The sequence below is a fragment of the Chaetodon trifascialis genome, chromosome 5, assembly GCF_039877785.1.
Source record: "Chaetodon trifascialis isolate fChaTrf1 chromosome 5, fChaTrf1.hap1, whole genome shotgun sequence".
NCBI lineage: Eukaryota > Metazoa > Chordata > Actinopteri > Chaetodontiformes > Chaetodontidae > Chaetodon > Chaetodon trifascialis.
In genome coordinates this window covers 26,514,332-26,541,725 of record NC_092060.1, presented here as the reverse complement: position 1 = coordinate 26,541,725, position 27,394 = coordinate 26,514,332, and the positions used below count along the sequence as shown (strand labels likewise).

Sequence of the window (27,394 nt, the reverse complement as noted above, 5' to 3'; positions counted from 1 at the left end):
TCTTCTATTTTATTCTATCTCTCTGTTTGTTCTTACTCTTACTCCAGCCCTTCTTGCATTGGCACTTACATAGAGACTCCACCTGTCGTACATTCTGTAGAGCCCCTGTTCCACTATTTATGTTTTTTCAGTTTTTGTCAATTTTGTATTTGTTTCATCTCTAAATATTTGGACGTTAATACTCATGTCTGTTATACCTGCATTATCCTCTTGTAGTACAAATTCAATCCAGTTTAGTTCTCTCTATTCTGCCTGTTTTAGTTCTCTGTGTTTTTAGGTTTAAGCTCCCTTCTAATTATTTATTTTTACAGGCCTAGTGTTCTGTTCAAATATATCTCGGCATCCTCTTTTGTTTTTCTAATAATGGTGCTTTAAGAAGTAGAACACACAATGCTAGCCCTGCCCACTCTGCAGTCTAAGCTCTCTTTCTCTGTCCCTCTCTCTCTCTCTCTCTCTCTCTCTCCCTCTCTCTCTCCCTCCCTCCCTCCCTCTTTCTCTCTCTCTCCCTCTCTCTCTCCCTCTCCCCCTCTCCCTCCCTGTCCCTCTCTCTGTGATGCTGCTGTGCACTGTACAAGTTAATGTGACGAGCTGCAGAGCTGGCCTGGGCTGCTAGCTCATTTAGCTGACTACACACAGGGACTCTCAGCCACATTAGCATTCGCAGCAATAGCAAACGGCCCACAAAGTCCCAGCAGCCAGTGCTCTAGCCAGGACCTGCTACGACAATATGCTGGCACACTATGGATTTGCCCTGCAGACACAGGCTGAGGACTAGGATTTGATAGCATCTGTCTCTGCAGCACATCACATACTGAGAGGTGAAGGAACTGCGCTGAGAAGAATTTGCTGATTTGCTGATGAAGGTGTTGTTTGGCAAACAGATCTGATGTTGAATGAAAGGAGGGTTCTGTATGGATGGATGGAACGTTGCTGGAGTCACGAGATGATCGTTTAGCAGGTGCAGGTTTGAACAAGAAGGGCTGATTGTGTATGTCTGTATTGTGATGACTAGTATAGGAAATCTGCCTCTATATGTGCCACTACAGGTCTGCGGATTGTGACATGTGAGTAAAAGTACACATGCGTGCGGTGGGGTTTATGTGTTTGCATTGTAGCAGCATTTTTGGGTTTCATTCCTTCCCCTGTGTATGCATCACTTAAGTGTGTGTACACATGAAACAAAGAGATGACGTTTTTTTTGGTGGAACCTCTTTGACAGGTCTTTCCACATCTGCCAGACAACTGCTGAAACCGAAGAGGCAAAGCAAGTGTGTTACTCTGCATCACTTCACTGTCAGGCCTGTCCTTTATATGTCTGGCAGTCAGTGTTTTATTTGAACTGTTGTAGCTCGGTGCTTGTGTCCAGCTTTCAGTTTTTGTAGAGTTATTTGTTGAAGGTATAGGGTTGCATGTCTAAATCGTGCGAGCACAGTTGTGGCATGTTTTCCCAATTGCAGTGAGCAGTTTGGATCAATACGGATGCGTTTAAAGCATACTAATAAGCAACTGAAACAGATTTGGTGCTGACCCACTTCCAATGGGAGCTGGCACGGATGTTATCATTATACTGGTGACACAGGAGCAATGCACTGTGCTGCTGAGGGCGCTAAAGTGTGCAGATAATGAAGCATAACCACAGCAAACGCAGTAAGGCAACCCTGCTTTGGCATAAAAGATGAATTTCCCTTCAGAAATCAGCATAGTATCACACAGAAAAGACTTTGTGCTTCTTCTGATCAGCAGTTCACTTTCTTTGCTCTTCCTCCAAGTGTTTGAACGGCAGACAGTGTTTACACTGACAGTATGACTGAAATAAACACATTAAGCCATGCTGAGCTTTCTTATCAAAGCAATCCCCATGGAGTGCCGGTTGACATGGACACAGTAAATATAGCATGGAACATTCAGCCAACAGTGCTAAAGGTGCAGCTCTGTTTGATCTCCCTGTGGCGACAGCAAATCTGTACATTCTGCATTTTAGGCGTTTAGCTGACTCCGAAGGGAGTCCAACTGAAGAGAAAGAAAGCTTCACTTCCTCAGTCACATTCAGCATTACTTCAGGACATTAGGTTACAAGTAAGAATCGGAAGTACGGCCTTCTTCAGCCACTGGTTTTATGTGGTTACTGTGTTGGAAGGAGATGAGATTGATCTGGTAATTTAGGCACTCATGGCTAAGCTAGCTAGCAAGCAACTAAAAATCACCGTGGCCCCTGAGGGGATGCTGTGTTTACCAGGAGACGTGCATGTGACTTGTTTTGGGCTCAGAACAATGGCTCAGTCTTGTCGTGTTTGTGCAGAACACGTTAACATGTAACTTCTTTGGAAGAGGCTGGATTGTCATGACTAGAAAACCACTTTGTTTTGCTTTGTAGAACTGAGCGGAGGAAGGTTTCAAGTGTTTGCTTTGTGCACTTTTACCTTCCTTCAATACAAACGTGCTGACAAAATATTATTTGTAGCTATTTACCTAATTGCAAGACGAGTGAAAGGCTTCATATGTTGGCCTGCATTGTGGCAATAAGTGGTTTGGAACAGCCAGCTCAGACTTCAAACAAATTGGCTCACTCCACCTTGAATGACATGGTTTGTCTTGACAGTCCAATGGACGGTATGTCCGGATCCAAGGTATCATTATGAAGATTTTTTACTGCAGCGAGGAACTTAAATTTAAGATTGCACTCAGGACCACTGGATGACCTCTGTGGCTGTTGTTTTGAGCAAAGCCAGACAAACAAATTATCTTATGGGTTGTTGAGCCTGTTCAGAGGGTGCTGTGAGAGCAAATGAAACCTTACTCTGTACATATCTGTCATTGTTTCCACTTGGCACTGAGATGTGCTTTTGTACTTTGTTTTTAAAATTTTTCAGATGTTTAGCAGCAACCGGTTTGTGTGGAGTTATTTTTCATCCTTTGCTTGAACAGGAATTTTCTTCACAAAGCATCATCTCATTTTTTCACGTTGTCTGTCTGTCTGTATTTTTTTTTCTTTCCTTCAGGTTCTAATCACCATCTACTGGTTGGGTCGTGCTGCCAACGGCTGTACCTCCTACAACGGGCCCACACTGGACCTGAAGGAGTTTGAGGGCCTGCTGTTACAGATGCGAAAGGTTTGCTAAGTCAAAAATATCAAGAAAATCTTAAGTAGAGGGCCAAAACAGTCAGTCATTGTTGTTGTAGTTGTATTACAGATCTCCTAGCAACCACAGCTGGTAGAGTACAGTAAAGGGGGTAGAGACAGGCTGTTGGTTTTCTTCAAGGAGAAAATCTCAGTTTTGAGACAGAACATACAAATTATACTGGACCACTCATTTTGGAAAGCACTGTATTAGTGTCTTTGTTAAATGTACACAAACTTCCTAGAAATCATCTTAAGCATCACATAACACCCCCCACCCAAAGTCCAGAAATGGCCTCTGTTAAATTGGGCTCTAGGATCAATCATCTCGACCAGGTTCCACCCCTTTACTGGTCCAAAGGGACAGAGAGAAGTTAGCATTAGCAAGTCCTGAAGACACACATACACACACACAGTCCATGACAACCACTCATAAGCATGATGTCACCCCCATGCGATTTATTCCACGATGTGACGTCGCTTTGCTCTTCTATAAAACTCAGAAATCACTTCCAACTCAGCTAAATAACTTTCCCAGATGTTCACACGTTGCTGCTGACCAAAACAAAGCCACGTTTCTATGAAACAAAAAAGAGCTTCATAATAAAAGGAGATTGGAAAATCAAGGAAAGCACATCAGGTGCACTTTTCAAGACTTTTCCCAGGTCATGTGTGAACTAATGAAATGGAGGCTGGGCCTTAAAGAATGATGAGTGAAATGCCAGGAGCAGGTGAATTTGTGGCAGAGCAGCTCACTTATTTTAAGTAGCACAGGATTAGTGTAATCAGTTAATACGTCAGGTCAGTTCACCCAAACCAGAAAAAATATACCACCTCACCCACACATAGTTTTGGTTTTATTTGCTCAGGTTCTGAGATATCCCTGTCTTAGACTTGGTTCGATAAACCCAAAACTAGCTGCTTTTTTGTATAATGTGAGTGAACAAACCTTTTCAGCTTCAAATGCAATATGAAGGTTTTAGGTTTAGGCAAGAGAAACAGTTTGGTTAAAGCTGGGATGAAGCTCTGGCAGTGGTAAAATAAAAAACTCTACTCTAACAAACCGACCTGCGATTGATCATTGGATTTTAAACGAAGTGTTTACACTCATCCATCTGTCTGACCAATGCACCTTTACTGCACAATGTCATTGCTTCACCAACGAAAGTTGAATGTATGTTTGACAAAGAGATAAGTGAGACAAATCCAGTGGCAGTACAGCTCAGTTGAAAACATAATACAGAGTTTGTCAGAGGTTTTGGAGTTACATAACAGTCCAGGGGTCAGGAACAGGAAGTCTTTTGGTAGACAGGAAAGGCCTTTCCCCACCTTCCATTAGCTGCATAGACATGTTTCAACTGTAGACGTATAAAGGGAGGGGTCACTGAGGTGAAGAGAGAATGATAGCAAAGGATTGGAGCAGAAGAAAAGCTGAGAAATTGCAAAGAGAGGAAGAAGGAGAAAAGGCAAGAGGCCAAGAGAAAGTTGATCCAGGACTTCAAATGAGAGATATATGTAAGGGACAGGAGCTAAGCAAATTCTTCAGATATGGTTTGATTAGATAAATTCTCTAAGGCTTTCAGATGAATGTAGGACGCACAAGTTGAATCAGTGTACTTTATTATGTGTCTTTATTAAGTATGTATTTGATATAAGCTGTGCTTGTGTTTATTAATGTTCAGGAGGTGGAGGAGGCAGAGAGCCCGAAACGAAACATCCGGGACAGTGGCTACATCGACTGCTGGGACTCTGAGCGCAGCGACTCTCTCTCCCCGCCACGCCACGGCCGCGAGGACTCGTTCGACAGCCTGGACTCCTTCGGCTCACGCTCACGACAGACCCCGTCGCCAGACGTCCTGGTCGCCCGCGGCAGCAGCGATGGTAGGAAATCAGGTTCATGGAGTGGGTTGTTCAATACTGCAAATACGAGTTTGAAGTAATTCTGAAATTGCGATCTTGTGGTTAGGATGACAACTCTTTAAATTAACACCTGCTGGTTAAACGTGTTCATTGGCCACTTGGTCATTTTGACAGCCATGTGTCTTGAGCAAGGGAAGTTATTCAGTACTGGATGTTTCTTCAGGGTCAATTGTGGTGTACACATCTAGTATATAGATAAATGATTTGCTTTGTCTTTGTAATGCTACTGAAGTAAAGCCCGTTATTCTCCTCCATGTGTTTTCACAGGACAACGCCCAGCGCTAGTTAAAGGCTATTTGAGGGCAAAGAATGACCTCAGTGCGATGCCTGTTTTGAAGTCAGGTTATGGCCATTGTTTCATTTAAGCTGCAGCTATATGTCTTGTGAAAGTGAACAAATTAAGAACAGGCGCTGCTGTTCTGCTTAAATTTAGCATATAGACATAGTGTACATAGTGCTCGTATAGTACTTGAAGTGAGGTAGTTTGTGCTTCAGGTGTATGATCCAAACTTCTGTGCTTTTTTGCTGGTAACATAAATGTGTTGTCTGCAGTTCAGTTTAAATTTTCTAAATATTAGGAACCCAGTCTGTTTCTGTTTTATTAAATCAAGAGAAAAGGTGCATTGACACCACAAGTCTTCATAGTCGTCTGAAAAGCTGCTCACGTACGTTTTGTGTGTCTGCATCAGTTCTCGGATCACTCATATCTGATGTCAATCTGCAGTGTCAAGAAAACATGCACCATCTTAGCTACAATAACAAATGCTGTCCCATCTGTTTTTGTTTAAAACACATTTCACCAGAGGCTCCACCAGCATGACATCCAGTGACAGTAGTTTCACGTGACGTAAAACAGAAGATATTTGATTTATTTGTCTTTGTGGAAGCACTGAAAAATTCAAATTGTAGTGTCAGGAAGGCTACAGGAGTAAAGGTTTGATTTAATCTAGAAAGAAAAAGCACTTCAGTGTTGTAATTTGGTGATTGCACATCAAAATTGCATCCCTTGAGAGTCTGAGCTGTAATTTGAACACTGAGTCACAGAACGGCTGCCTGGTCAGTGGGAGCTGTTTAAGGTCAGATTCAGATAATGCTTGAAATTGAAATATGAATGTTGGTAGTTGTGATTCGATATACTGACATTTACATGTTTTCTGACTTTGTGAAGCCAAATGCCACCACACCACACCTTCTCTTTGCTTCCTTTGATTGAACGGACCAAAAAAAATAAACGCTTTGAAAAACACTTCGAATCAAACATATTCCTTTTTCCCCAGTTTGAAAAATGCATCATTTCTCCTCCCCTGTGTGGGTTTATTTGTATATATGCACAGTATGGATGTGAATGAATGTGTGCCTCAGCTGTCGAGCTTGTCCAGCCTTGCAGCCTTACAGCGTTACAGTGTTTGTGACACCTTTCAGTGAGAATTTCAAGCTCTGCCATTGACATCCACACAACAGTGGCTCTGTGCTGACTGAGTGTTTGAGCCTGTTGTCCTGGGCAACCGTAGTTGGTAACTCCCTGGAAGTGATGAATGAGATGAGTGACAGCATGAGAGAGAGGAAGACATGAAGCATCGTGTTACAGTGAGACAAAGAAGAGAAAGAGCTGAGGTGGTTTGAAAGATGGCTTTTGGCAGGTTTTAAACTGACACTTGACTGATCTGCCAGCAATGACAGCGTTCACTTTGACAACAAAGGACACACTTCCACATAGCGACTCATCTTCATCTTCAAAATTGTGAAGCTTGTGGTTCAGAATGTCAGGTTCAGTTCATTTTGCTTCGAATAGCCATCAGCCATTAAACAATAACTAACTGGGTGATTTTTGTGCTGAGGAGCAAACTGGACTCCATCTCCCAAGTCTTATCCTGAAAGATCACATGCACATGCACAGTAAAGAATCACAGATACTAAACAAACAGAAGAGATGGAACATTGCGATATGACTTCATGTACATAGTGTTTGTACTCTATATTGCTTTGTTTATTAGTCTATAATGTTTTTATTTGGATAATCATATGTTAGCATATGCAATTTAATGCATCCAACTTGGTAACAACAATTTTACATAATGTTAAGTTTTTCCAAACCAAAGCCAAACACAAACTGCAAGCAGCTGTGACTTTGGTTCAAAAATAGAAATTGGCTGCCTATAAGTACTTTATAATGCCAAGCCAACCATATGCTGTCATTGAAAGCTGTTGATTGCTACACTTAATTAGAATTTGACCCTCTTAAAATTTAATGACAGCCTATAAAAGGTTACAGCAGCCGTCACAAAGCTTCATGTACAGTTCGCTTCTGAACCTCATGTGGGAAAACACTAAGGAGGCCAAGCATCCTGTCTACACTGTTTTTGTTTTGAGGGAAGTGCGACGGAAACTGCCGTCTCCAGAGCTTAAAATGCAACATTCAAACCAATTAACAACCTCGCTGGACGTTGATGCCTCTTAGAAATAAGGCCAAGAAATCCACCCTAAATATCTGTTGTTAAAGACAAATCCACATACTCGTTTTTTGATATTATTTTTGTGTTTTGTCATTCCTTTACATAAGTAGCTATCATTTTTGATAGCAGAAAAAATATTAGCTGTACATGAGTGGCGAACCAAAGATATTGACTTCCAAAACACCCAAAACACAGATAACATCTCACAAGAAGAAATTTATGGCAACAGCAAGAGACAGCAAGTGGTGAGAAAAGTTTTCTTCCCAGAAGCTTTAATAGACATAAAAGCTGCCACAAGACTTTACTTTAAACCCTCTAGCTTTTACTATACAGGCTTAACCACACTCCTTCTGTCCACCAACATGTAGCACAGCTGATTAGACACATCATCAAGCTGCTCGTATTCCCATACACCCACCTCCTATTCAAAGGAACATGCTCTGACACTGTGGAAATCATCATGAGTCATGGCTGAGAATTGGTTAACTACAAAAACTGAATGACAGAACATTTTTACAAAGTGACTCCTTAAATTCTCTGAACATCTCAGGTTGATAGTATTACTATTATTATTATAGTGTTGATGTCATCTGTTGTGATATAGAAAGGTTACAAGTCAAGGCCAAGATGTATATGTTTGGTCTAATGGTTTATAGAAATTTGCACGTGTGATCATCCTTGCTAGGCCTTTCTATTATTGAAGGTATTGTACTATGTGCTCAGGTCAGACCCAGGAGGCACAAGCTAGAGAAGTGAGAACAGGATAACAGTGTAGTTTTCACCCAATCACAGGGGGCTCTGAGTACACCCAGAACAAGAGCATCCCTTTATTAACATGCACACACACTCGAGTCAGCAAGGTTTTCCCTGCCCTGACCTTAGGCAAAACCCTGACTATTCAGCTCTGTAAACTGACTTCATCCTGACAGTAATTACAGTACATTACAGAACAGTGAGAAGAGTTTAATTCAATCTCTGAAAGACATTCAATATGTCGATGCAGTGTTGTTTGGCCCAAGTGTATTAGATGGATACAGCATTGATAAATGAGACACTTTGTGCTGCTGGTGCTGCTACAGTAAAGCCTGCCCTCCTCGTTTTCTGTGTTTGCAGGGCAACACCCAGTGCAAGTCAAAGGCTCTTTGAAAGAAAAAACTGAGTGATGTCATTCAGATGGTTTTCAGGGTGTTTTTTTTAGAAGAAATTGCCCTGAAGTCCAGCATACAGATTTTCTAAAATACCAGTTACCCAGTCTGTAAAATGATTTTATACCACTGCTCTCACATCACATCCCTTCCTGCCCAGCTCCAAATTGCTGCTTATATGTGAAATGTGAAAAGTGATGTTTAGATCTAAATGATCTAAACATCACTTATATCTGTTAGGGGACATGATTCACATCCAACATCAACATGACTTGACAGCAGGGTTGAAGATGCACAGAATAATAATGAACACATTTAAAGTCATCAGTCAGGCTTTCTTTCTGTCATGTCGCCTTGGTGTCTGCGCTGCTACGGCCTCGTCCAGGCTGCTGGCTGCAGAAAGATGGTGATGAGCTGGAGTTTGGTCACGTTTTGTCAAATCAGGTGTCAACTCTGCATGATTCATTTGCATTAAACTCGGAGATCTTCATTTTTCTGTCTGCTGAGGAGAACACTGCAGTCTTTAGTCGTAGTTTAATCAATGATCACAGCCTGTAGCCACAACCAGAAAATGAGATGAGATGATGTCTTCTTACTTTTGCACTTTGTTTGAACACATACTCGCTCCATGTACTGGAAGTCCAGATGCAGCACTACTGAGTCAATAAATGTGAAGTATTTCTGCAATATTACGAAAGTCTAACTGGGTGATGCATGTAAAGCTTTTAGTTAGACCATTACTCTAAAGAGTAACAGGCACTGTTTGTCTTGTCAAAGCACAAAATACATGGTCCACCGTACACAGTGGTGTACATAATGTATTGTTGCAGAGTATTTTTTATTAGCCCTCACAAAGGCTTTGGCTGAGTACATACATGTACAGCTTCATTAACCAGACAACAGCCAAAAGCTTCATGTTAGCTGTTAAAAAATGAACATTGATGAGCTTCAGTTGGAGTAATCTGCTGCTGGTGATGTTTGTAATTTGAATGGGCAGCAGTGACGCTCAGTGTGGGCTAAAATTGTTCTTTGCATGTGTTGTTTACTAATAGTAAGTGTGAGAAGAGATAAAAGTTTCAATCAGAGATTTGCTAGCATTGGAGCTTAATTCTAATTTATTAACCTGATTCTTTCATCCTAGTTTCATTCTGCCTCGAAAGATCTGTTGTATATGATGGGAAAATTTGAGAAAGCATAAAAACTATCCCACAAATTTTCACCATTTATTTCACTTTAATGCTATTAGAAATGTTGAGGGTATCACCATCACTCTTCATTTGTTCCAGCTGTAATGCACATTGAACTGTACTCCACGGCTTTTTCGTTTCCCGTAATATTACTGCATGTTAAAGATTATTGATTTAAATAAGTTTCTGTGAGGCTCTGGTACAGTGTGGCACTGACCCATGATAAACGTTCCCTCAGGCTACAGTGGTACCATATGTGCAGAGAGAGCAGATCGCCCCAGAAAGACATGTGTTCTTCCTTAAGGATGGTAGAGTCACTCATGTTTCCAGTTGATATGGGTTAAGAGTCATAATTGAACCATTCATTGTTGGATGTGCATATACCTCTTTGCCGTCTTTGGACCTTGATCTGTCAGTCTTTAAGACCACATAAAAATGAAGAAGTCTATTGATAGAAACGGAGGTTTTCACAAGTTCAAAATGGCGTTTGTTTCCACTGAGAGCTGTGGCTGCATCCACATGGACTTCAGAACTATGGGAAGATTTTACAGTTTAGATCTGGTTGAAATTGTGGGTTTATTCTTGGAAAATATATACATCAAGTCATAAATTCATAGGTCATAGATTGAGTATGCAAGCATCCAAGGGGAGGGGAATTCACTCCAGGAGCACATGTGCTGAACATCTTGGAGAGGAATTTTGAGAGACCTTGGTGAAGCAAGGCCGCAGGTATCAATTACCTGCGGTTTCCAAATGTTGAATTCGGGTCGGCATTAGCAAAAGCCATCTTGATGAAGCTAGAAATGACTGGCATGCTAACGATACATCACTGGAATTAGAAACATGCGATGTCCTTAATCAGTGTCATCTTCATTTCCCTCTTCTGTGTGTACTCTGAGGATCACACATGAGCAATTTGCAAAGGAATTTAAGAGTCCAAGCAGGGAAAGTCCTCGTGCAATGCACTTCTGCAAATCCAGGTGTTGCCACTGACATTAAAGAGCTAACAGCGTGTTTAAGATGTGATGCAGACGGACACAGTGGCATCCGGAGTGAATTCTTCTGTACTGTAGGCTAGAATTCAGTCATCAGGAGCTGCACAATACAAATTAAGTGATGATTTATGTGACTTGCTTTGTTTCATAAAAACAGACCGTCAACCTGCTTTGGTTGATTTACGTTCAGCTCAATGGAATGCACTGCATGTGATAACACTGTAACAGCAATTTAATGTTTTATAGGCCTGTGTGATGTAATGCCTTGGGGAGAAAATCTGTAGATTTAAGTGATATTTCTATTCGGAGATTAGAGATCTAGGGTATCTGCAGTGAGACTTCTCAATCAACTGTTTCTCTGCTCAACTTATTTTTGGATTCCTTCTCTCTCCCTCCCATTCTCTGTTTCTCTCTCTCTGACAATGATTTAGCAAGCTGGGCGCCTCTTGACCTCTGGGATGCTAAAGGGGAATATCATTTTTAAAACATATAATCCAGAAGGTTAATAAAACATAACAAAGCTCCTGCTGCATGTATATGTTCTTAGCATTAAAGTCAGGGAAATCAGAGTTCAAGCAGGAGCAGGAAGCAGTTTTGCCTGCTCAGTTTTTTAAAATTAATTTCATATATATTGACTAAGCTTTCAGTCACTGACCTTTATCAAAGCATGTAGAAATTAAATTAGAATTAGTTAATCCTTCTTTCACTACATCTCAAAACAATTAAAAGAAGCTGTTCTTCCCTTGACACCATGTCCTTAATAATAATTATTATTAGGAGTAGTAGTCATCATAGTAGTAGATAGTAAGTAAATAGTAGAGCAGAAGCAGAATGATCTCTCTTTGATGGACAGAAAACGTCCTTGACGCTGTAAATGAACTCCGTCATTCCCCCGTCTCCTCCTCTCCGCAGGTCGCGGCAGTGACTCAGAGTCCGACGGTCCCCCCCACAGGAAGATGCCAGACGTCCGTAAGGACGACATGTCGGCACGGCGGACGTCCATCAGCGAGCCGCGAACCGCCATGCCCTTCAACCAGTACCTGCCCAACAAGAGCAACCAGAGTGGATATGTGCCAATGCCGCTCCGCAAGAAGAACGATAAAGAGGATGCAGGACGCAAGAGTTGGAGCACTGCCACTTCCCCTATAGGGGGAGACAGACCATTCAGGTGAGTTTATCTGTCACATACCAAGAAATGCCATTTATTCTTGATGTATTTAAACATGTAGATATATAAATGCTAATGAAAATTGACAAAGTAAGTGCATTTCAACAACATCGAGAATTAGGTTTTAAATCAGAGAGATGTCTTAATAAGTACACAGGGTGTTAACCAAAGTGTAAAACTTCACTAATCTAATGAGATGATGTGCTGTGCAACTGAACTCAATACGATGATTTCACGTCAGAAGTCTGTGAATGGTTCGAAAATTAAATATGCAACATTTCACTTTGTGATAAAATATTTCTGCAATACAATACATGCATACATTTTGAGGTTTGAATGTTCAAGGGTTATTTTTTTGCAACTATTCTATGAAAGCAGTTCACCTTTGTGTTCACAGAACAGAGGAGTGTATTCTGTTACCATAATTTAGACAAAACAATCCTATGTTTTCCCATATGAGTTTTGTGAACATGCTAAAACATGTTGCATTTAATATCCGAGTGGTGGTGCAGTTGAGTTTATGTATGAGATGCTGGATTGGAAGATAGACTGAAGTAATGTCTTGCTGAGCCATTCAATGGAAGCTGCTGGTGACGGTCAGGAGGCGTGTAATCGCATGATAAACTGGTAATTTGGGGACAAGTTGCACAACGAGGACCTTAAAATTGATTTTCTGATTAAGGGTTGTTGTGAATTCTCTGGCAAAGAATTTCTGCTTGTGGCTGAAAATGCCTGAAAGTCTATCTGATTATCTCATTTCCGCCTTGCATGTTTTGTGAATTCAATTTAGCATGAGAAATTCTGGACACGGTGCAATTAAATATGGGTGGAACCATTAGACAGTGTTTTTAAAAGTGTGATATTTTTTGTAGAATTGCTAAAACTGACCAGAACAACTGTAGATGTAAGTCATATGTTGTTTATTATTCACTGTGTCTAATACCCACCAACATCCTTTAATCTGCCTTTCCTGTTGCTTAAACATGATGCCAGAGAAGGTGACGCTCATGTCAGATTACAGATGTCTGCAATTAAATGTTTCAGCTGTTGATTATTTTTCTCTGTCCAGCACTGTAGATGTGGGAGTGGGTGATGGAGGCCAGATGTACGTTTTCATTGGCCCTGATGAAACAACAGATCAAAATATGCTGCATAGACAAAAATGAGGCAGATTTCAGTCTGAAGGTCTTATAGGCATTTATTGGTTTGGCACAAAAGCACCGGGCACAAGTTTTATTCTGTTAAGCGTTTCATCGTCAGTGGCTCTCACTGTCGAGGTTTCACATTTCTGCTTTAATGGATCCATAATATGCTTTGATCACTTCCAGTATCCGTGCAGTGTTGATCTGTGTGTGTGTGGTGTGGACGAGCGTCAGAGTTGAACTGGAATTAGTTTTTGAAGGTTAATGTTTTAAGTTTTGGAAATATCATTATTCAGCTGTATTCACACACAGAAGCAGGAGATCAAAGATATTTAATTCAATCCAAATGTCTGCAGTCTAATTAGTGTCACCCGAGTCTACTTAAATGTCAAAAAAGTGCTGTGCGTGGGTGCATGTACAGCAGGGATGTCTCTATTGTGTGTGTGCTGTGTCTGTGTGTGACCAATCATTCCCCCTTTTGTTAACTTCATCCATCATTCTAAACACAAGTATTGATTGATTTTGCTTTTATTTTTTTTCTCCATCTCCTTCCTTTGCACCTGTCGTGGTGTTCCCTCTTGCCTCTGTTTACCTCCTGTGTGTGAACCTACTGTTCCCTCTCCCTCATGTGTCCCGTGTCTTATAACCATCATGTCGTGCTCATCCTCATGTCATTTCACTCATGGTTACATACTCCTGTGTGCACTGTGTGAATGGGTTATTTAACAGCCCAAATGAGATCCCTAGCTTAGACGTCTCTGCTGGAGAGTCCCCCAGCCCGTCCCCCACCCCGCCCCTCAAACCCCAGATACAGATTCAGAAGGAGAACCAGGCTAAAAAGGACGAGGAGGAAGGGGAGCAGACTGCCTCCACACCTTGCATTGAGATCCATGCGGCGGGCGTGAGGAGGAGCAGTGAGCCTCTGCCCTGTAGCCTCCCCCAGCCCCATGCAGAGCCCCCCATGGAGACTCTAACCCACCTGATGGTCACCACTGAGCAAAGGTCTTCATCTTAATATGTTTTTCTCAGTACTGTAAATCAGCAGCCCAGTTCCATCCTTTTTGACATGTTTCTGATTTAAAGTTCATCTAAATCAACCAAATCTAAAACATTATCGATCGTCTGGAAATGTGATATTACCTGTTTATATTTTTCTAGTGATAGATTGTTGGTATTGTTCTTAAAGTGGAACTCCCATGATTTTACACATTAGTCTGATCACAGCTCATCAGGAGCACTACTGCATATGTGGAAAAAAGGTCTTCTGGAATCGTTGGTGGGGGTTGAAGACTTGAAATATCAAAACAAATGAAAATCTGGGGGTGTGGAGTTAGAAGTGAGTATACCAAACCTCTGTAGCCCGCTCCTCATCTCTGCTAGAGACTAGAGCCTCCAGGCAACATTAGCTGCTACTGGCATAACACACACCGATCTCTAATCAACCTGGCAGAGGTGGAGTTGCATTGTGGGTAATGTAGGAGCTGGCGAGAAGATTGTATATCGACGTCGATCGATATTTCTGCTACTTTTTTTAAGCAGTGCAATGCTAAATCTGTTTATTTGCGCCTATTCAAACACTGAAAAATTACACCTGAGAATCGGAGCAGCAGCACATCTGTCCAAAAACAATGTCTCAGTTAAACAAGGTAATCCACATACTTTACTGTGGACAAATTTCATCAGGATTGGAGAAAATAGTTCCAGTTTCTGTAGCTGATGTTTCCATCCAGCCCTTTTCCTCTTTACCAGATCATCATTTCCAGTGCCGATCTTATCCAGAGCAAAGAGTTCCAGTTCTCAATGAAACCAAGTTACGTGTAGAACGCACTGTTGTTGTACAGTTTCTACCCTGCAGGCCAGCCAGGGGTCACAAATTTTACACTTGGTGTCAGGTAACAAGGTGAGGACTATGAGCCATCAAGACACAATGCTGTGTGTCAACAATGATGTGTGATCACAATGTTGCTGTCTTGAAAAATGTCAGTTTGGGTCTGTTGTTATTCCACAATCCAGCTCTATCCGGTGTTATTTCCTGGTCTAGCAGACATTTCATTCACAGTCCTGTTGGAGAGTTATTAGAGTCACAGCCCAGTTTCCAGCTTTTTCTGGCACGGATGATATGGCATTGATTGGATTGTCAGCGTTTCAAGGGAGTGAAAAGAATCCTCAGTAGAAATCCGACTTGTGTATAGCTGCATTCCAAGGAAGAAAGGGGGATTTCTAGGATGTTTGTAAAAGGCTTTGATAAGAGCTTCTTTAGCTGGTAACAGCTTGCCTTTTTCCAGAAGAAAACTGAGGCTGGAATGTGTGTATTTTAGCGTTGCCAGCAGATCATTATTTAAAAACCGTTGGATAACATCACCATACAGTATCAGTGTTGGCAGTTGCCTGTCAAACTTGAGTTGACACGTCTTTTTTAAGATCTGTCTGTCAGGGGTATTGGTGTTTTTGCCTGTTTGTTTGCATAGAAGTAGAGTAGAGGTGATATCCAGCAGTGTGGTGGGTGTAGTAGCTGCTTACTGTGTTTCTTAGCTTAAGCAGAAATGTCAAAATTAAATGTTACATTTGGAAGGATCAGTGTTATTCAGTAGTTCAGGGATTCAGCTGGGGGACAAAAACATACTTAATGATGGAGTTTGAATTGCTAAAAATCTAAATTGAGAAATGAAAGGAGCATGGACCAAGGAAATACAATTCAGTGCCATCTGGTTTCCAGTAATTTTGGACTTGACCTTTCCCATCAGCGCCAAGGGACACACCTTCAAATCTGAAGCCGTACGTACTGCAACCGTACGTGACAATGTACTCAATGTAAGCACATGCACACACTCACTGGGAACATGAGCGTGCGACCCACCCTCAGGATATAAGGAAATGAGGTCTTCTTCCTTCCCTGACCCTGAGCAGGCTGGGACTGAAGCCTGGCCTTTTCACAGCCCTTCCTTCCCTGCCATACAATCTGGGAATTTACAATCCAATAATAAGCCTCCCAAAAAGTAGCTGTTCATCACAGGATGACAAACAGAACATTCGCTGAATTGTGCTCTGGCTTTGAGACTCCAATTTGTTTTCACATCCATTTTGCTTTGAAGGGATTTGCGACCATGCTATGCCATTTTCTTAGATTTATGTCTTCAGAAACCTCCGCTGTGGCTCCTCCACAGGAATGCTGTCTGATGATATAAGATGATAACCAGGCAGCAGTACGTTTTAGTTTGCTTTGCTTTCTGCAGTACTCCAGCTCGCTCGTGCTCAGAGGAACTCTTCCACCATTTGACGACTCCAGCTGCGAACGCTACAGCAGCCCCCTTGGTTGCAACAAGTCCCGTCATCACATCCGGAAAACATCCACCTGTGACGGAGCAGGAGGAGACAGCTGTGAGGAAGGCGGTCACCGGTGCCCTGTTGGTGGCAGAAGCAGAGCGAGATGAGAAGCAGGCCCGCCAAGCCCTGGCCTCTCCCAAACACATCACCACCGTGAGTCCTTCCCACGTGCTTCCTGTGCCCACCGCCATAGCAACCGCTACGACAGCAACGGCCGATACAGGCCAGCGGAAGGGAAGGGCACGCAGTGAAAGTGAGGACCCACAAGGAGGGACATCGTGGTTGGACAGCAATCCTCCAGCAACGTGAGCCCCGTCCAGCAACTACACTACATTTTCACGAATTTCCACCGCGTTGAAGTAGAACTACATACATCAACATTAAAACCAATGGATTTACTATTCCAATAATCCTTTTGAGTACTCGGTCTCAGCATGTGACCTTGACTTCAGACTGCAATGCTCCAATATGGATGAGTTAACTACCGAAAGACTGCATGGCCTTTTTTACACAAATGCAAGTTGATGTTGTTTTCTAAAAAGCAGTTACTGTACACAGAATGCATGGAAACCTTAAAAATATGTATTTTGTCCTCATTTCCTTGCTTTTTTCTGTAAAGAAATGTGGAGAAGAAAGAACATTTGAGAATGTGGTCTTTGATTAACTGTGCATGACTTTAGTTTGTGTCCTTTGATCCAATCCAAGACCCAATTAGAGGATAACAGCAATGGACACTGAATTGAATTTCATCAAATTTGAAGCAGAATTATTTGGCATGTCTTGAATGGTGCTGACATTTTCCACCAAAAAACATGGCAGATAGACATTCTACTACAGCATACCATATGGCAAATAGCCATCTTAGAAAACAGTCTATCTGGTCTTGATTTAGTCAGGCTTCTCTTAATTTAGTCTCCTTGTTCTCTTGTGGCGAGAAACCGCAGGCCACACTTTGCCTCACACCCCTGCGACATCACAGAGGCTGCTCCATAAAAAAAGACTGTGTGAAGACCTTTGTGGTTCAGGCCAAACCTACAAGTGGTGGTCACAGACAGAACGAAAGCCACATCCTTGATGTTGCTCTTGTGCTGTCTAATAAAAGATGCATGGGCTTATTTTTTTTTATTTAAGTGTCAGCTGCTGTCTAAGATCATTTCCATATGCATTTGTTGTATGCTAGCAGTGTTTTGGTTTGCAGTGATGCAGTAAACTTGTCTTCTGCTCTGCTCTGGATGCTGTGTGATGGATAAGACTGCCCCCTTGTGCTTTGTTTGAGGATAACCAGTAAACCCAGAAACCAACAATTCATCTGTGCATTGACATAAAGACACACTTGTTAAAACTTTATTAATCAGTCTTGGCTGGTACATAATCTGTGTTTGATCTGTCGTAACTAACTCATTGTCAGCTGTGATCACATCATTGTGTGTTACCTTGTAGCTCTCAGTCAGGTATTCCATCGCCGTGTTATAATATCTGCACGAGTGAATGACGTGTTTCTTTGTTGAGTGTTCTTGTATTCATTTGTGATTGTGCTCTCTCTCCATGCTCTCTGCCTTTTGCAGATTCAGCCGCACACATAGTGTGTCAGATGACCCACAGTAAGTTGTCCTTTTATCACTCAGAGGCTCATCTGTCTTGCCCAGCGCTGCTCTGAGCTGCAAAACAAAGGCCCGCTCAATAAGTCATTCAATCATTCATTCATTCATTTGGTGTCAGAATTCACTTTTTCATTATGCAAGTAGGAAAATCTGCTAAAGGTTGAGGCAATTTGACAAACTTTCATGAAGCCATGGACAAAAACTTCACATTCTGTTCAAGTTTTTTTTGTCTTAATTTTTAATGGCTTTATATTGACTTTATATTTCACAATCTTGGTCTTTATTCTTCTCTAAAATGGCCCCTCATCTGAAACTGGAATTCTCTTCAGATTGTCATTAATGACTACTTTAATTTGATGTCCCAGAAAAAAGACCTTTCAGCCAATATTTCTAATCGTTTGAGATCAGTTAATGTACAAAGCACACTGACGGGTGCTTTGAATGGACCAAGATGCTCTATGCAAAGACAGTAATTTATTCGGATGGTGTTTTGGTGTCAGTGGGCTTAAGTACGATCAGTCAGGGCTGATTTTTGATTATAAATGTGACAAGCTGATCTTATGTGATTTAGGACAACCCTTAACAAAAGTTTTCTTTGCACAGAAAAGAAAATTCAGTTAAGCAGATTTTTTCCTACTTGTATCACTTAGATAAAACATAATTGGTCACATGAAATATGTTTTGAGTAAATCTAGTGGACATGCTTTTTTGTCTTTTGGCTGGCGACAATCCATTCCTCCCAGATTTATTCAGGTGCCTGCAGTTGTGACTGTGGAGAGGATTTACTAAACTACGCTGCTCTGGTATCACCTCCCTGCTTCTGCCAGCTGCATGTTTCATGTAACAGCCTTTTCAACCACCATCCCAATAAAAAATAGCATCATCGTAATCTTCCTCAACAAGCTAATGCCAAAAGTGCTGCTTTTCCTAAAGCAGGAGAGAGAGGACTCACAACCAGGAGAAGACTCAAATGCATGTTTGTGAAAAAGTTTTGCTTTCGAGGAGCAGATTCAGCATTGCACCTCCACGCATCCCACTGACTGACACTAAAACTTAAAATAAAATAACATGTCAGTCGTCTCCTGGGTTAAAACGTCCTCCTGTAACGAGTTTCTTTGGTCCACCCAGTGACCAGTAGGCTCTGTAAAGCGTTTGACCATGAGGGAGCACTGAAAAAGTCAGAAACATGTAATGTTTGATTCCACTCCTGTCATTTGAAGTTGCCAATGCATGATTTTTTTGAGTCTTAAAAGAAAAACAGTTATTACACTCATGGCTTTGATAAGCAGTAGTTTTACTTATTGTGAGTCTGTGATGAACGTCCAGTACAGCTACATGCTCCTAACAGTAAGGATGTACTTCACGACCTTGTCTGTACTCTAAAAATGGATGCTTTAACATTACTGACTGACAAAGTGTTAACTTTCTTTGACTGTGTGAAGACCATACTTGTTGCATCTCATACATGTTACTAAAGGTTTTACAAGCTGCAAATTAACAGCCTGAGGCACCTGAACCTGAAGCTGATGTTTTCAAAGCTTAACATCTTTAATGTGATGCATTTCCTTTTGAAAAAACTTCTGAATGTGATGTGAAACAATACGGGATCATGCAAAAGAACAAGCCAAAGCCAGATTACTTGCCTAGAGGGAGAAGTGTTGGGGGAATGGGGGGCAGAGGTGTTGGATTCTGTAGAAACTGTGAGGGTTATACTGGTTATAAAATCTTAGTTATGCTCAGTTGATGAGCATGTGGTTGTATTTTGGTATCTGTACTAAACAACAGTACAGATTCTGTTTTTTTTCCATCGTGCTTGATTGATGGATTGATATAAAATTGTTTTTGTGGGTGATGTGTTCTATTTGATGCTACTGGATAAACAGGTTTTGAGCAGAGCATAACGTCAGTGAGACTGATTTTTCAGTCTTTGTTTTTTAGCCACTCCTGGCTCTCAGAACAGCTCAGGTGTTTAGGTGTTTTAGGTTCGGTGTCAAATGACTGTGTCAAAACAGATGAACACACCAACATGAAAACTAATCTGCTTACAGTAGAAGATGATGAGATGGAGGGAAATTTAAGGAATCAGTAGCAGCATAAAGAAATCTTGAAAATCTAAACCATGTCCTGTTCTGGAAGTGACAGGTGAACACATTTTTCATGATCCACATTCTCTGCTCTCTCCCTCCTCCACCCAGGAGTGTGAGTATGATCGACATGCGTGGTGAGGAGGAGGCTCTTTTGCAGCCCCACAGTCAGGTGCGTCATGAACTGATGCACAACCAGTACAACAAGATGAAGGAAGAGGATGATCACTGGCAGGACGTGAGTACCTCGTTTGGCATTATGTTGCTCTTCTCATTTCTCGTACATTTATTTATTATTTTTAATGGAGCTGCATCTTTTGTCGGTTTTTTCCTGCATAGAGATCAGCTTTTAACTCGCAGTGGAGTTTTGTCTCATCTGCACAGTGTGTTTTTCTTGTCTCCATTGTGTCAGGAGTTTATCACTTACATGCAGTTTTAGGTTTTAGTGCTTGTAGGCTGATGTGCAAACTCTAGGAATTTTTTCCTGTGCCCCAGTTAAACAACTTAAATCAGCTTTCTAGAGCCACAGCAGTGCATCAGGTCTCACAGCGCTGCAGAGCCAAACCCTCCCGCCCTGGTTCGCTTGAAACTGAAACTCTTCCAATCTGTCTGCATGTGTCAGGACCTGGCCCGATGGAAAAATCGCAGGAGGAGTATTTCCCAAGACCTCATCAAGAAGGAGGAGGAGAGGAAGATGATGGAGCAGTTGATGACAGGAGACCCCAGCCAGAGGAGGAGGAGAAGCATCAAGACTTACAGAGAGATAGTGGAGGACAAGTAGGTGAAATACACACAAACAGGACGATTACTGCGTATTCAGTCAAAAAAACAAAAGCTGTATGTACAAAACAACAGTAGTGAAATGGAAAACTAGGTCTTTCTCAAAGAAGAGCGTTCATTGTTCCTTCTGATTCCTGTTAGTGGGCACAAGGGTGACAGCGACTCCTCCAGGAGTTCATTTAAGTAGGTCTCCCACAGAGAAAATTTGAAAGAGGAGTGATAGTGAGGTACGAGTAGAAGAAATGGATGGTTTGTTAGGATGGGTAAGACTATAGTTTTCATTTTTTTATCAGTTCAATTTCAAATATGGTTTGAAATCCCTATATATCCTTTTGTACACTTCTTAAAAAAAGATATATTAAGTGGTTAATATTGATGACTTCTTGTGACAAGCATTTATTGCTGTGGTGTTATTGCTTTGCACTTATGAATTTGCAGTTTCTGGTGTTTCTACTGCAGTTTGTGTGTTTTTGTTTCTTTGCTGGAGCTGCTTATTCTCATTACCTTCAGGTCCATAAACATAGCATAACACAAAGCCATCATTTCCTTTGCACCATAAGATTTACTGTGTGATTTCCCAAAGTGTTAAGATCAAAAATGCGAAACATCCAAAAAAACGTGTGTGCAGGATGAATCACTTGTCATATCAACTGCCAATAAAGAGGAGCAACATTGATTTCCTGGAAACCAAAGCGCCATGTCAGTTGCTTCACATTTTGCACAGATGTTTTGCTTCATCCCTTCTGTGCCTCCTTCCCCCTTCAACAGGGAGCGTCGTGAAGAGGAGCTGCGCATCGCGTACAGAAGAGCCAAAACCCCAGAGGAGGCATCCACCATCCTCCAGCGTTACGCCCAGCGTTTCTCCATCAGTGAAACAGTCCTTGAACGCCTACAGCTGCCAAAGCTCCTGGACCGCAGCGTGTCTGCTGATCCCTCCTTCCCCTGCTCACCCCTCCCTCTCTCCCTCTCCCTCTCCACCTCCCCAACGACCCCAGACCCCTTCGACATGGACCCCAACGGGCCCATGAGGTATCTGCGCCAGCAGTCCGCCCCGGCTCCGAAATTCACGTCCACACTGGAGGCGCGGATCGAGGAGTTTCCAAAAGACTCCTCACACCAGCGGCCTCAGATTCGCTCTCGCTCGTCCGAGCCGCCATCCACCCGAGGCCTGTCGCCCAAACCGGTGCCTTTGCTGATGCCCAAGCCTTACTTCCAGTCTCGACCCACAGCGGCTGAACCATGTCCCAGCAAGGTGAGACTGACTCTGAAACACTTGTCATTCTCAATAGATCGCATGCTAACATTAAAAATGTATGCATTGTTGCAACTGTAAAGAGGCTTTACAGCATCCTCCAAAGGCTATGTCAGTTGTTGCCTTTTCAACTGTCTGGCTGCAACAGTAAATTCTCCCCACTAGACTGCAGCCCACAGTGTTGCCTCTGCTGAGGTTCCTTACACGGCAATGATAAAGTTCTCTCCGTACATACCTGAAACGATTGAGATTCAGTTAGTGGCACCACAGCAGTTCTGCAGAGGGCAAGGTTGAGGTCTTGACCACTTTACATGTGGTTACTTCCCAGCGTTGGCTGCCCTCCTCACAGACTGGTGGGTGCATTCCCCTCCAGCCTTCTTGGCAGTTACATCAGAATGCCACAGAACCACCATGGTGATGAGCCGGCTGGTTTCTAGGAAAACACAAGACTTCCCCTCCTAGAAGAAGCATGTAATGTTTCAATTTAGCTCAAAGGACTCTCAGCAGGGTCTATTTCCTTTTCTTCTGGAAAAATTGCCAGATGGGAATATTCAAAATGAGATCTTATGTTTTGGTGTGGCAGGGAGGGAGTGGCAGGTTATTACCAGACCTAATGGAGCTGAGCACTTTTCTGGAATGTCTTGTCAGGAGTCTGAGCGGAGCCCAGCATTGAATGGAGCCCTCTGTTCCCTATTGACTTAAGAAGTTGACAAGTAGGGCCCTCTCAATGTGAAGTGGGATCCCAGCGGACAAAGAGGGCCCACACAGGCTGCTCGGAGAGGGATGAGAAGGTGGAGGCGGAGGGGGGCAGACTGAGAGCCTGCATTCACCCAACTCCACCACTGTGTCTTAAGTTACCGCTCACTAGGAGCTCCTCACACATACATTAGTGCCTCTTTGTCGTAGAGGCCAGCATGGTGTGGTGAGCTAGATGAATAGCTAATAACGAACAGAGATGAGAGCCTGGTAATGACCACAAATGGGGGTGCTGGGTTTTTAGGCATGGGGTTTAGTAAAATTTTGTGGTTGTCATTAGGGCTGGAAAAAAATGTAACAAATTCTAAACATTACAAGTCTCCTACAGATGCAAATTAACTCATATGCACTCAATTCTGAATAAATGAATAATCCAGCATCCCTTAGAATTAAACAGAACTGTGACAATTTCCATTTAAAGAGAAATTTAACCAACCAGTCACACCACCCTCAGGTCCAAAATCTCAGTCATATTGTACTTAATCAGGACGAACATATCAGATGAGAGCCAATACAGGACAGGATTGGTGTAATAGTAATAATAACGCCTGCATTAAGTCTATCATGATATCAGTTTTTGTGCAGATCATCCAGCTCTAGGAGAAGGAGCATCCATGTACGTCCAAGGTCTAGACATTAATGCTTTTAAAACCTGTCTTTGAACTGTACAGTGCATACGTAAAGCCCATTTTAAACCTCTACTCTGATCTAGGCGGATGGTTTGCTCCGAGTCAACGGCGACATAGGAAATGTTGATGCTCCCACCACGCCTGAGAGTCAAGGAAGGGAGTCTCCTCCTCATTTTAAGGCATCCCCTTCCAACACCAGCAACAGCACTGTCGATGCTCCCTCATCAGCAGCCTCGCCAATACACAGTCCGCACGCCTCGACCAGAGGAGAAAGCCCAGTGTCAACAGCAGCCAAGGAGACACAGAGTGGCACAGAGCCGACTTCTAAGGACATCCAAGAAGATTCAGTCGTCGGGCATTCAACACCACCCAGTCGGCCAACCTCGCTCCCATCGGTCAGGATTCTGATCGATTTTATTATTGATTGCAATAAAATCTGAAAATAGAACTTTGAATCCGATGCAATTTAACTAAAAAAAGGATTAGTTTAGTAGCAGTTATTTTGTAGGAGTCACTATTTAATCGTAGTCCTCAATGAAAAACCAGAGTATGTTTAGTAGCACAAACTTTTAAAGACAACTCTAAAGTCTCACAGCGTTGCTCACCAGTGTGACTTGTTTAGATCTAGTGCTGTATGAGCAGTATTCCTTTCCCTTGTGATTCATCTTTTCTTTTTTTTATATACAGTATACCTCGTGCACTGCACAGGCTTCTTCAGCTCAGACTTGTTTACTTCATTATTCAACTTTGAAACCATCTGTGACCCTTATAGGAGCTGCAGAAGCCAGAAGAAAGCTTTGGGAAGACCAGAAGCCAGTCAGGAGCTGCTCCAGAGGAGAGATCAAACACTGCAGCTCATCAAACGCCACCTGCAGGTCTGAGCAGCATGTTACTATAGTGACCCCCTGTGGTTGCTCATAGACTTGTTTGGACCTAGAAATTTGAGTTTGCTTTTCTGGTTTTTCTGTGATTTTAACAGCACTGATAAAATTGTGTTGTCTGTGTTTTTCAGAAGCCAAACAAGAACAAGAAAAAACTGAAACTGAACTGATTTCTAACCCTGTCCAGTCACAAAGTCAGCCAGTAACTTCAAAGGTGAGGCTGCTAACCAGACCAATGTAAACTGTTCCCATCAAACATGTCAAAGAAACAATCACCCACAGACTGTCTTTGAATCTCTCTGCAGGCTAGCGCCCCCACTTTCCGAGAGACATCGCAGGAAAGAGAGAATGCACCAAGCTTATCTACACCAGGAGCGTTCGGATATCACCCACCAATGGAAGCAACAGCAGGTCAGTGAACTCCTCACGTCCAAATCCCAAGCCAGCAGCTTCTTTTCCATACACCTCCTCGTTTTCTGAGTTTGATGAGCGCATCGTCCTCGCTGGCTTTTTTCCCTTTTGCCTTTCAGCCTGACAACTTGCTCTGTTTTGTTGTACAGCAAAACGTTTGAATCACTCCTGCTTTACCTTTTCTATCTGTTTAACAAACAGTGATTTCTAGTTGTCTCTCAAGCTGAGTTCCCTTTTCACGTTTCACAATGTAGACCTTACCTTTCCAACACTGCTTTGTTGTTGTTTTATGTTCTTTATGCTTTTTGGCCCTTAAGTGAGGATTGTCTTGAAATTCTAATGGGTTAGGAAACACACAGACTTTGTACTAAATCTAAATTCCAACCTCTTTAAAGACTAAAGATTGTTTTCCAGCTACAATTCATTTGGTCTGTCACAGGAGCAAAACTACAAAGACCTTCCCCAATTCTTGGATGTCCATACCAACTCCTGGTTTTGACATCTCTCTATCCCTTATCGCTCCTCTCCCCTCCCTTCCTTCCCTCCTTTCCTTCCACCCACATGTTTTTTTATTTCGCTATAGAGTTTGCAAACAGTATCAGGTCTCCACTGGCAACCAGCAACCCTAAGTTACGCTGGGACTTCTTCACTCCGCCAGGTAAACTCCTTCGTTCATTGGTGGAGCTCATGTTTCCGTCCCCCGGGCGCTGAATGCACGGGGTTTCCCTGCTGTTTCTTCAAGGGTTTGACATCAGCCCTTCAGTCCCATCTCTTGTTTTTCCACTCATTTCCAGAGTGCTGTGGACGATGATGATGATGATATTGTTGTGTTCTCTCTCTGTTTTAAATGTGTTATGAAGTTTGTACTACAGCTGTTTAAATGAAACAAATGCAGAGTCGCTCCAGTCATCAGTGTGTCTGCCATTGTTAAGAGTGTGCTTCACTTTGATTCATCTTAGGATCGTCATGTTTATTGGGATGCATATTCAGGAGGGTCTTTCCAAAACCTCCAGTGAAGCAGGTCACCTGTGGCAGTCTCTGAAAATGATCATGGATGACCTACTAACGTGTGACCTGCTTATCTTTAGAAATGATCTGCTTTATGTTTGCCTCAGTGTGCTCTACATTTCTAGCTTTTCCACCAAAAGCTCCAACATAAAGCCTCCTTCAACATCTGGATCACTCTTACCAAGAGTGACTTGAAAAAGTTTCAGTTTATAGCTAAATACATCAAATGTCAAAAACTTAACGCAAGACTTATAAGTAATATGCTGCTCTTGGTGGACTGGTTTCTGTCACTGGTCCGTCTTTGTTTTCTGTCATCAGCATCTTTATTCCTTCGATTGTCAAACCAACACATGGCGTGTTGTCATTGTCTCCATGTTTGCCCCATCACAATGCATTTTGTTTTATTATCACCTGCATCCAAAATGTGTCTTTAAATTGTAATCTAACCAACCATCCCTCTCACACTTCCTCCACAGAGGAGATGGAGAAGGACCGTCGTGGAAACGTGAGTAAAAAGCCTCCTCTGACTACGTGATATTTTGCCTTCAGACTCAGAAAATCTCTTTAATTACTTCTCATCTGGCTTATCATCTCCTGGTTTACAGTATTTTAGTTTTACATACTGCGTGTACACAGAGATAAAACAGAAGTCAACTGCTGAAAACATAAGGATTCAGATTTCATCTAAATAGAAACCTGACCCAAACCAGGAAAAATATGAATAGACTGGCTGCATCTAAACCTTTAATTACCACTTTTCAAGACTTAACGAGCCTGTGTAGTCTGCATTCAGAATCTAGGCTGATTGTATCTCACAGTCCCATGAAGCGGTTTGTTTTCAGGCATTAGTTGCAGTTCTGTGAACTCACTGCATCACACTGCAAGGCTCTCCTACGTATCATAGGACACACAGGGCTGTTCCTGTAGCATGCCAGATGAGGATGCTGTTGAAAACGGCCGAGACTGCTTCCATTTTCCTTTGAGCTCATCTGTCTCTTTCTCTGTCTTCTCTCTCCTTAGTAGGAGTCCTTTGGCTAGCATTGGAGTAGTGCTGTTGTGGTAGACCAACTATTTCTGTCTCCTCCCGTCCCTCCTTCTTCTCCTGTGGTGGATGTGTGTGCACACTGGTGTTGGTGTGTGTGTGCGTGTCGGGGCCATATCAATCTATTGATCACCTTGGCTTCATGGTTGAATGAGATTATGTGTGTGTTTGTGTGTGAATGTGAGTGTGAACGCGTGCATGAATATTTGAGTGTTGTGTGTGTATTTGTGCATGTTAATTTGAGGGTGTGTGTGTCTGTGTGTGTGTGTTGGGGTCTATCAGGTGTCAGTCCCGGTGTTGCCTCAGGCCAGGCGGGGTGACCGCTGGTCTTGGGACCCGGATGAGGAGCGAAAGCGTCAGGAAAGGTGGCAGCAAGAGCAGGAGCGCATGCTGCAGGTACACAGTATACCTCAAAGGGAAAGCAGGGCGCATGAATCTGCAAGGTCAGGGGTTCAGTTCCACAGGGAGGTTAGCGGGTGATAGAGCAAGGCGTCAGCA

The 27,394-nt window shown here is 42.5% G+C and overlaps 1 protein-coding gene across 12 annotated transcripts in view; it reads left to right on the top strand.

Annotated features, from left to right (window-relative positions):
• Positions 1–27,394, top strand: part of limch1b (LIM and calponin homology domains 1b) — an 87,536-nt gene that overhangs the window by 51,599 nt on the left and 8,543 nt on the right. For 2 of the 12 annotated variants that reach the window (XM_070962017.1, XM_070962016.1), the window contains exons 6-19: positions 3,000–3,110; positions 4,801–4,999; positions 11,731–11,986; positions 16,362–16,757; positions 20,249–20,375; positions 20,760–20,914; positions 21,686–22,169; positions 23,638–23,949; positions 24,327–24,429; positions 24,567–24,649; positions 24,741–24,846; positions 25,430–25,504; positions 26,331–26,359; positions 27,179–27,292. In XM_070962017.1, the coding sequence (XP_070818118.1) occupies positions 3,000–3,110; positions 4,801–4,999; positions 11,731–11,986; positions 16,362–16,757; positions 20,249–20,375; positions 20,760–20,914; positions 21,686–22,169; positions 23,638–23,949; positions 24,327–24,429; positions 24,567–24,649; positions 24,741–24,846; positions 25,430–25,504; positions 26,331–26,359; positions 27,179–27,292 (2,550 nt within the window). Of the gene's footprint in view, positions 1–540; positions 819–2,999; positions 3,111–4,800; positions 5,000–11,730; positions 11,987–13,857; positions 14,131–16,361; positions 16,758–18,017; positions 18,054–20,248; positions 20,376–20,759; positions 20,915–21,685; positions 22,170–23,637; positions 23,950–24,326; positions 24,430–24,566; positions 24,650–24,740; positions 24,847–25,429; positions 25,505–26,330; positions 26,360–27,178; positions 27,293–27,394 lie in introns of those variants that run through there. The other 10 variants (XM_070962012.1, XM_070962023.1, XM_070962015.1 and 7 more) reach the window with 10 other exon arrangements.